We start from the raw sequence: 11,091 nt of genomic DNA, 5'->3' as shown, positions 1-11,091 counted from the left end.
TCCCACCTGTACCTTGTTAAAGCCCTTGATATATTTATAAGTTTCTATCATGTCCCCCCTTTCCCTTCTCTGCTCTAAAGTTCAGGTCAGTTCAGGATCAGGTCTGGCCTACATACAACTGAACAATCAACACCTTTGACTATAGCATAAGCTCTGGTTCCCAAACATTAGCTGCAGTACTATTTTTCAGTAGGCTAAAATTATAGTTTGTAGTTTGCATTTTTTTTTTTTTTTTTTCATTTTCCAATTCCAAGTTTCGTCTCCATAGTCAGATGCTCTGATGGTTTTTTATTTCATTTTTCAAAAATGTTTAAGAAAGCACAATAATTACTGTATATAATGATGCAGATGGGAAATGGAAGAGTATCATGACATGATGGTTTGCAGAGGACCATTTACCAAGCATCTCTACCATATACTGTAAGTGTCTGACCCTTGCTTACCTCCCTAGTATAATAGCTACACTGTGCAGTGCTGTGTATCAGAGGAGAAAAACATGATGTCATTGGGCTGGTCTAGAAGAGATACTGGACGATGGGGAGGAGATTGCAATATGGAGATTGGTGAACGGGCATCTGGAACATGATGCTGAGAATGTAAAGCAGATGATACACTAAGGAAGCATGTGTTAGGACGCAGGAGGTGCCGTCCGCAGCATTGTGAGTGTTAGGAAAGTATGTTAAGAGCGCTGGTGAGTATCTGTAGTTCATCTCTAAGTTGCTCCAGGGAACCTTGAATACGTCCAGGGGAGTCCAGAACATCAATGCTCAGAGTGTATGGATTGTATTTCACGGCAAAAGGCCGCTTTATGCGAGATGCATATTTCCTGTTAGAAAGAAAATGGAACGTATGATTTCAGAACAGAATATAAATGCGATACACAGACACAGGCATGTGCAGGGCATATACCCTCATACCCCTCAGACAGATCAACCCCTACTTTTAAATGTCTACTACCTGCATCTCTTGCATTGAATAGCAGTGACAGATCCAGAGATAAGGGGGCATCAGGAACCACCCCACCCCCTCACCCCACCCCTTCATAATACTTCCTTCGTGCCTGTTACCATTGGACACTATCTAGCAGCAGAGCAATGGTGTGCAGCATATCATGCAGGGAGAGAGACGATATTTATACTGCTTAGTGGCTGCAGCCTCCGCAGTCCTCCCAAGCAGAGTTTACAGCAGCATGCGCCTTGTTGGGGAAGGAGGCTAATGGCATTGTTGGGCAGGAGGGAAGTGTTACAGAGGTGGTGAATGCCTTAACTGCCTCCTCCTTTTTCCCTCTTTTTGAATATGCTATATTGAAATAGAGAAAAGCCATTGGTAGTTTCTGGGGGCCTACTCCCCAGAGCCAAATTTCCCATTAGGCATGTGAGGCACGTGCCTAGGGGCGGCACATGTTTGGGGGCGGCACTCCGATGCTTGTGATAGTACTGTCAGCCTGAAATGTACCAGTAACTGCAAATTATCTACTGCACTGTACCATATTCCATTTTGAATAGAGTATAAATGGATAAACTGTCCTACTTAGTAAATATACATACAGAATAACAAATAAAAAATGTCACAGTAATACAATTAGGCGGGGGGGGGGGGGGCGGCATTATTGTTGTGCCTAGGGGCGCCCTCACCCATAAATCCACCCCTGCTACTCCCCCCCCAACAACTGCCACTCACCGTTTCAACCACTACTTATAGTTCCAACCTCACTCACCTTACCACCCAGCTGACCCTGCTCATGTCACATGATCTTGAGTCCTTTTTCACTTACTTGCCTATAGAATGTCATATGTTTTTTCCCCACTGGGGTCTTGACATGTTTTACTAATACCCTACACTCCAGGGCGAGTAGGGCAGGATAGCTTATGTCCCAAGGGGTGTTGGTTAGAGTGGGCAGCCTATGGGCCAGGGTGGAGGCAGAGAATTGTTACACACCCTTTGCTCTGAGCCTACGCACGCCAATAAACAGAATTATGGTAATACATATAGGGCCTTATTCTAGTTCACTCTTTCTGACAAAATCCTTCTTAGATGGACAAAACCATATGCACTGCAGGTGGGGCAGATGTAAAATGTGCAGAGTTAATTAGATTTGGGTGAGTTATTTTGTTTCTGTGCAGGGTAAATACTGGCTGCATTATGTTTACACTGCAATAAAGATCTCACTTTGAAGTAAAACCCCACCCAAATCTAATTCTCTCTGCACATGTTACATCTGCCCTACCTGCAGTGCACATGGTTTTGTCCATCTAAGAAGGATTTTGTCAGAAAGAGTGAACTAGAATAACCCCCATAGTATCATACAATGGCTTCACCTTTACTGCATCATTAAAAAGCCTTATACTATTTTTCTTTTCCAAAATCTGCCGCAGAGGTTTGTGAAATGTGCTCTTGTACAGTATACATAAAGCCCTAAGTGGTCATGTGATGTGCAAACATAAAGCATGCTGTTAGTATTCTCCGATTACCTGCATGAAGAATGAGCCCATACCTTAGTTTCTCCTTGGCATCAGCGAAGCTTTCTGATACAAAATAGACTGATTGGAAGTTCTGGTCCTGATACGGCTGTATGGCTGCTTCGTCTGGATCAAAGAGTCGGACCTCTGGCTCAGGTGACAATGAGTGCTGAAGGCAGAAATGTCTGGATTATGTTCAATATTCCACATGCATGTAAACATTTACACTATGGTCCTTATTCTGGTCCTTTCGCTCCCCTGCGTATTTGCCTAGGGGAGCGATGATTTTATACTTTTATGCGCATGTGCAGCCGCCTGGTGCAAGCGGGTGAGCCAACTGCTTATTCGCTGTTCTGTTCACACCTAGCTGTGCGGGCGGCGGCAAAGCGCTGCACCCATGGGAATGCCCAGCGTTTCATGGGTGATTTCCCAATGAAATGGGTGCAGGGGGCAGGCAGCTGAAGTCAGCGGATGTCATCTGCCCACCCACTTCCCGCACAGGGCGCTCGTAGATGTAAGACACCAGAGAGGTGATTTCCAACCATCGAAAGATGTGGAAGGAGCACCCATATAACAGTGACTTACATATGCGGGCACACTGGGAAGGAAATGGGCGGGCAGCTGACATCTGGTGATGTCAGCTGCCCGCCACCGTGTCATGACCTCATTAGTATGAGGACGCCCAGTGTGCTCATGGGAACGCCCATGAAACACTGGGCACTCCCATATGCTAATGGAGCAGCCCCATGCCCCTCTTCACCCCCCACTTGCTGTAGTGCTATGCTGTAGTGCTATAGCTGTAGTGCTATGCTGTAGTGCTATAGCTGTAGTGCTATGCTGTAGTGCTATTGCTGTAGTGCTATGCTGTAGTGCTATAGCTGTAGTGCTATGCTGTAGTGCTATAGCTGTAGTGCTATGCTGTAGTGCTATTGCTGTAGTGCTATGCTGTAGTGCTATAGCTGTAGTGCTATGCTGTAGTGCTATAGCTGTAGTGCTATGCTTTCATGATCGCCCTTATCCTGAAGTTGTCCAAGCAAGATTGTGTTGTGGAAGGTGAAGTTTTCCAATGTTCTCTTTGCTCACATACTCCCTCTTGTGGTCATTTTTTATAGTCTGGACATACCATAGCGCTATAATTTATTTATTTTATTTATTTATTTACATTCTCTTATATAGCGCAGCAGATTCCGTTGCGCTTTACAATAGTAGACAGTGATAAAACAAACTGGGTAACAACAGACAGACTTGGAGGTAAGAGAGCCCTGCTGCAAGCTTACAATCTATAGGGATATAGGAGGGAAACACAAGGGCAGGCACCAGTAATAGCATAGCAGTCCCACCAAGTTACAAGTCCAGAAGGGAAGCTACTGTAAATAATACATAAGTGCCTCAGAGGGTTATGTGTGTAGAACTTAAACATGATTGGCTTGCCTGGAGAGGTGAGTTTTCAGGGAACACTTGAAAGTTTGGAGGCTAGCGGAGAGTCTTATGAAAGGGCATTCCATAGGATGGGAGCAGCCTGATGAAAGTTCTGTAATAGTGAATGGGAGCTAGTGATCCGTGCAGAAGAGAGACACAGATCTTGTGCAGAGCGGAGTGGTTGAGATGGGAGATATTTTGTGATAAGTAAGGAGATATATGCTGGTGCAGTATGGTTAATAGCTTTATATGCGAGTAGAGGAAGATCAGCCTAGCAGCAGCATTTAAAATGGATTGCAGTGGCGAGAGTCTGCTCTTGGGAAGACCAGTTAGGAGACTATTGCGATAATCAATGCGGGATATAATGAGTGCATGGATTAGAGATTTAGTAGTGTCTTGTGTGAGATACGGTCATATTTTTGGATATGTAACATGATTTGAAGACAGATTGAATGTGGGGAAGAAAGGACAGTTCAGAGTCGAGGATGATGCCTAAGCAACGAGCTTGTGGGGTAGGGTTGATTGTTGGGTTGTCAACAGCGATGGAGATATAAGGATGGTAACTGTTCTTAGTTGGTGGGAATATAAGTAATTCTGTTTTGGAAATATTGAGTTTGAGTTGGCAAGAAGACATCCAAGATGAGATGGCAGAGAGACAATCATAGACTCGGCCTAAAACCACTGGTGACAACTCTGGGGTTGATAGATAGATTTGAGTATCATCCGCATACAAGTGATACTGAAATCCAAGAGAGGAAGTATAGATTGAGAAAAGCAGAGGACCTAATACTGAGCCTTGCGGAACTCCGACTGACAGTGAAGAGGAAGTAGAGTCAGAGAAGCGAACACTGAAAGAGCGATCAGATAGGTAAGATGTGAACCAGGAAAGGGCTGTATTAAGACCTAGGGAGTGTAGTGTTTGTAGGAGAAGAGTGTGATCCACATTGTCAAATGCAGCAGAAAGATCTAGAAGAATAAGTAGTGAGTACTGGCCTTTAGACTTAGCAGTTACCAGATCATTCACCACTTTAGTCAGTGCTGTCTCAGTGGAGTGTTGGGAGTAAAAGCCTGACTGAAACAGGTCTAAAAGGGTGTGAGAGTTAAGAAAGTTTGTAAGGCGAGAGTAGAAAAGTCTCTCCAATAGCTTGGAGAGGTATGGGAGCTGAGAGATAGGACGATAGTTAGAGAGAGAGTTAGGGTCAGAATTGTGTTTTTTCAGAATGGGAGTAATCACTGCATGTTTGAGCAGAGAAGGAAAAGTACCAGTAGCAAGAGAGAGGTTGCAGATTTTAGTTAAAGTTGGAATAAGCACAGGAGATAGATTTTTAATAACTTGTGCAGGTATTGGATCAAGAGGAGAGGTAGTAGAGTAGGAGGATAAGAAGAGTGTGAATACTTTCTTTTCATTTGTGGGCTCAAATGAAGAGAAAGTGCCAGAGGGTTCAGGTGGGGAAGAAAGAAGGTTAGAGGTTGTGGAGCATACCATTTCATCTCGGATGTTATCTATCTTGTCCATAAAGTAGGAGGCAAGTTCTTGTGCACTTATAGTATCTAGTGGGGGAGGAGGGGGAAGGTACAGAAGAGACTTAAATGTGTTAAAAAGTCGCTTAGGGTTGGTGGCATGAGAAGAGATGAGAGATTGGTAGTATGTTTGTTTGGCAGTGTCCAAAGCATTGCAGTAGGAGTGGTAGCTTGTCTTATATGTGAGGAAATCAGTCATATTACGAGATTTGTACCATTGGCGTTATTTTACGTGACTGATAATTCTTGCAATGTAGAGTGTTCTCTTCTCGTACATTGTCAACACGGGCACAAGGGAAACCCCAGTGGGCTCCACCTGCTGGGGGCCCACCTCTAATTATAGTAATCAGGTTCTAGACTGTGCACATAAATAATGCATTTTATATATGTTACATGATTCTGCACAGAACAATGGTGAATCTACTGTTATTAATTTGGTACATTATCATGCATACACTAGTAGTATTTACTATATTTTACTATACTATGTACTCTCTAATGCAGTGCTCGAAGTGTGCCAGTATGCAACAGTATGGCACACCGACACTTCAAGCACTGAACTTGGTGGACTGGGGAGCAGTCACTGTTTGTAGGGATGACAATCCTAGCTCATTTTTTCAATCCCGGGATTGGCCTCCCTAAATTTAATCCTGCTGTTCTGTTCGGGTCTATTTGACCCAAAACAAAATTTGTTTCTGTGTCAGCTCGTTATTTATGTAATTATGATTTCCATATTTTATTACTTTTATTTTTGGCAAATAGTTGTTATGATAAAAAAAAGTATTCTATTTTTATTATTTTTTCATGTAGTTAATACTAATGTACTGTGTAGGTCAATGTGACCCGATGTGGATATTATATTGAGTGACCGTAACTGTTTTGAAACACACATTACTTTAACAATAAAACTTGGGAAAATTATGAATATAGTGGGCCAGATGTATCAAGCTTCAAAAAGTGATAAAGTGGAGAGTGACAAACAACCAGCCAATCAGCTCCTACCTGTCATTCTTCAAACCCACCTTGATAAAGCCAGAGACCTGGCGAAACGCGTTGGTGGACTAAGAGGAATACCCTCCAGTTCTAACCCCCCATATTTATCAGTGTTTGGATCCGGACCAGTCTCTCACCCCCACATTTTTGCCACATTTCCACTGTGACTGCGAGCAAACAATTGGATGCCTTCCATCTGAGGCCCACATTTGCCCTACCTAGGACAGAGTTGTTACACCAGGAGATTGCCCCTCCATAAAGTACCTGCCATCGTTACCACATCTGGGCACATTGGATACAAAATACCAGCTACCACTCGAGAGACATTCTAGGAACGGGCCCATTTATTTGAAGCTTTTCTATCTATACGGTACCGTATGAACTGGACTTTTAATACCCCCTCTTTTTTTTTTTATATTCCTCTTCTTTTAATACCCCTCCCTTCTCTCTCTCTCCCCCCCCCCCCCTCCTCTGCCATTGAGGAAAAGGGGAGCTAATTGTGTTTTATGGTTTACATTAAATAAGCATTTTTCACATCATTGGCACACTATTGCTTTTATTCACTGGTATTTGACTGTATTTAGCGCAGTGTACTTTTGTGTATTTTTCAAACCCAGCCTGTAACAGGACAGGTAGGAGCTGATTGGCTGGTTGTTTATCACTCTTCCTCTTCCACCCATCAGGATTTCTGATTCCCTTACCTCCTTCAAGCGCTCCCTTAAAACCCACTTTTTTCGACTAGCCTATCCCTCCTCCTAACCTCTTTTGATCCTCCTATCCTGCCTCCGTTCCCCTCCGTTCCTACTTATCCTATTGTTTTTCGTTTGTCCACCCACCTATTTTTAGTATGTTAACTCTTATGAGCAGGGCCCTCCTTCCTCACGTACTCACCCTACCTCTTTACCTCACCTGTGCTCCTGTCCTGTTCTTCCCTTCCTCTACTTCATCTTCAGTCTCCTCGACAATTTTGACACCTACTTCTGAACTGATGCTGATTTTAGTTCTACCAGCTATACCCCTATTTATACTGTATTTTTCAACACACCCTGTACGTTACCTCATAATTTTTTTGTTTGCTATGTACGGCGCTGCGGACACTTTGCGGCGCCTTATAAATAAACGTACTACTACTACTACTTTTATCATCTTTTCACGTTTTCACACATTCAATAAAGATGAAAAAAGTCAATGATAGGCCAGACAAGAAACCAAACATAATGTTGGACTATAAACGTGAAGGTGCAGTGGATCAGCTTGGGAAAACGTACACTTGCGAATGGAAACAAACCGATGTCCACTGATAATGTTTTTTAATACTGTATCAATGATATCAGTGCATACAATGCCTTTGTCCTATGGACTTCCATAAACTATAAATGGAACAATAAGAGACTTGCCAAGAGGAGACATTTTTTGGAAGAGCTTGGAAAAAACTCATAAAGCCCCACATTTCTTTAAGACAATATGGACCTTATTCTGGTCCATGCGCAACCATGCGGTATGATGGGCACAGGGGTGTGCAGTGTATTGTATGGAACAGGGGCGTGCAGTGTGATGTAGGGGACAGGGGAATGCAGTGGGATGTAGTGGACAGGGGCCTGCAGTGTGATGTAGGGGACAGGGTCGTGCGGTGTGATGTTGGGCACAGGGGCATGCAGTGTGCTGTATGGAACAGGGTCGTGCAGTTTGATGTAGGGGACAGGGGAATGCAGTGTGATGTAGGGGACAGGGGCATGCAGTGTGATGTAGGGGACAGGGGCATGCAGTGTGATGTAGGGGCAGGGGCGTGCAGTGTGATATAGGGGCAGGGGCTTGCAGTGTTATGTAGGTGACAGGGTCGTGCAGTGTGATGTAGGGGACAGGGGAATGCAGTGTGATGTAGGGGACAGGGGCATGCAGTGTGATGTAGGGGACAGGGGCATGCAGTGTGATGTAGGGGACAGGGGCATGCAGTGCGATGTAGGGGCAGGGGCGTGCAGTGTGATGTAGGTGACAGGGGCATGCAGTGTGATATAGGGGCAGGGGCATGCAGTGTGGTGTAGGGGACAGGGGCGTGCAGTGTGATGTAGGGGACAGGGGCATGCAGTGTGGTGTAGGGGACAGGGGCCTGCAGTATGATGTAGGTGACAGGGGCGTGTAGTGTGATGTAGGGGACAGGGGCATGCAGTGTGATGTAGGGGACAGGGGCATGCAGTGCGATGTAGGGGCAGGGGCGTGCAGTGTGATGTAGGTGACAGGGGCATGCAGTGTGATATAGGGGCAGGGGCATGCAGTGTGATGTAGGTGACAGGGGCGTGCAGTGTGATGTAGGGGACAGGGGCATGCAGTGTGGTGTAGGGGACAGGGGCCTGCAGTATGATGTAGGTGACAGGGGCGTGTAGTGTGATGTAGGGGACAGGGGCATGCAGTGTGATGTAGGGAACAGGGGCATGCAGTGTGATGTAGGGGACAGGGGCCTGCAGTGTGATGTAGGTGACAGGGGCGTGTAGTGTGATGTAGGGGACAGGGGCATGCAGTGTGATGTAGGGGACAGGGGCATGCAGTGTGATGTAGGTGACAGGGGCGTGTAGTGTGATGTAGGGGACAGGGGCATGCAGTGTGATGTAGGGGACAGGGGCATGCAGTGTGATGTAGGTGACAGGGGCGTGTAGTGTGGTGTAGGGGACAGGGGCCTGCAGTATGATGTAGGTGACAGGGGCGTGTAGTGTGATGTAGGGGACAGGGGCATGCAGTGTGATGTAGGGAACAGGGGCATGCAGTGTGATGTAGGGGACAGGGGCGTGCAGTGTGATGTAGGTGACAGGGGCGTGTAGTGTGATGTAGGGGACAGGGGCATGCAGTGTGATGTAGGGGACAGGGGCATGCAGTGTGATGTAGGGGCAGGGGCGTGCAGTGTGATGTAGGTGACAGGGGCATGCAGTGTGATATAGGGGCAGGGGCTTGCAGTGTGATGTAGGTGCAGTGGCGGATTCAGGGGGGGGGGCACCTGGGCACGTGCCCCCCCTGTCATTTCATTTTGTAGCTGAGGACCAGGGCTTTCCAACGAGCCCAGCCCCGTGTCTCTAGCCCCCCGGAAACCAAAGATATCGCCTGGCAAAGCTGTAACGTTTTTTCCCCATAGGATAATATGGGACCCGGCAATTCCGACCCCCACCTAGTTCCGATGGCTGCCAGTTCCCTCCCTGGCATCACAGAAGATTGTGGCTGATCTCATTCAATTCCAAATCGCTGGGCCTTAAATATGATACCAGGCTGGTCCATATTGGTCATTCGGTTCTAGAGATATTGCATGTAAACCAATTTTTTTATTTTTGAAATGTAATTTCATGGCTGTTCATGTTCTTTGATGGCAGATTACTCTGGAACCAAATGTTCCAGTTTCACGGGACCAATATCATTCAAAGCCCACTCAAATCAATATGATACTTGTCTCATGTAAATGGGTCAGTTGGTACTGAAATATAGCCGGTTAAATGAGATAACTGGTTAAAGAGGGGGAGGGGTGGTTTTCTCTCCGCCTCACACCAGAAAATGCAGGGACTAGGCTGTTGTAAAAGGGGCCAACCTGGGAATGCATTTTCTGGTGTGAAAGGGGTATTATTTTAATTAGCCGGGACCTGCAGTGCTCTGAATACAGCCAGGCTCTGCCACTGTTAGTGGCTGTCACTTCTGCCTGGCGGCGGCTGTCACCCATTTACCGCGAGCATGTATTCTCCCTTGGCAATGAGCATGTAATCCAACTTGGCAACGAGCATGGAACCTCTGGCAATGAGCATGGAACCCTTGGCAATGAGCATGTAGATAAGCAGCACTTATGTAGCATAATTTTTAATAGGCATTATGGTGTTTGGCATAATACATAATGGACATAATGGCGTGTAACTTAACGTGTAATGGACATTATGGTGTAAATGTTTAATGCAAGCCTTTGATGGACAATGTCCCTGTTTATGAAGCGTATTGGGAATTTTGGCTTAATCTGTGTGGCATTATGTGAATTCTGGCTCAATCCGTGTGGCATTATGTGAATTCTGGCTCAATCCATGTGGCATTATGTGAATTTTGTCTCAATCCGTGTGGCATTATGTAAATTTTGACTCAATCCATGTGGCATTATGTGAATTTTGACTCAATCCATTAGGCATTATGTGAATTTTGGCTCAATCCATGTGTTATTATGTGAATTTTGGCTCAATCCATGTGGCATTATGTGAATTTTGGCTCAATCCATGTGTTATTATGTGAATTTTGGCTCAATCCATGTGGCATTATGTGAATTTTGGCTCAATCCATTAGGCATTATGTGAATTTTGGCTCAATCCATGTGTTATTATGTGAATTTTGGCTCAATCCATTAGGCATTATGTGAATTTTGGCTCAATCCATGTGTTATTATGTGAATTTTGGCTCAATCCATGTGGCATTATGTGAATTTTGGCTCAATCCATGTGGCATTATGTGAATTTTGGCTCATTCCATTTGGCATCATTTGTAAGGGGCAAGTATAATGGGGTCTAGTATTTTGTTGCGTAATGTGTAAAAGTTGTATATGGTGTTGTACACTACACTCAAGGACATGCCCCTTGTTGAGTGGCCACACCCCCTTTTCCGGAGCGCGCCTTCGGCACTCGCACAACTGCATCCTTCGCTTTTGTCGCCATGGTGGGCCTGCGTATTTTAAATGCCAGGTCCTATTTTT

General features: G+C 45.3%; 1 protein-coding gene across 1 annotated transcript in view; it reads right to left on the bottom strand.

The window, feature by feature from the left end:
* Positions 1-249: 249 nt before the first annotated feature.
* Positions 250-11,091, bottom strand: part of TH (tyrosine hydroxylase) — a 92,236-nt gene continuing 81,394 nt past the window's right edge. Inside the window, exons 12-13 of the mRNA XM_083165579.1 lie at positions 2,495-2,628; positions 250-826 (exon numbers count right to left, since the gene is read on the bottom strand). Coding sequence (XP_083021705.1) covers positions 667-826; positions 2,495-2,628 — 294 coding nt within the window. The 3' untranslated portion in view covers positions 250-666. The remainder of the gene's footprint in view (positions 827-2,494; positions 2,629-11,091) is intronic.

This window comes from Crinia signifera, chromosome 11 (genome assembly GCF_055691185.1).
Source record: "Crinia signifera chromosome 11, ASM5569118v1, whole genome shotgun sequence".
Taxonomy (NCBI): Eukaryota; Metazoa; Chordata; class Amphibia; order Anura; family Myobatrachidae; genus Crinia; species Crinia signifera.
The sequence above is the reverse complement of the archived record's forward strand: the minus strand, read 5'-3'. Positions and strand labels throughout refer to the sequence as shown.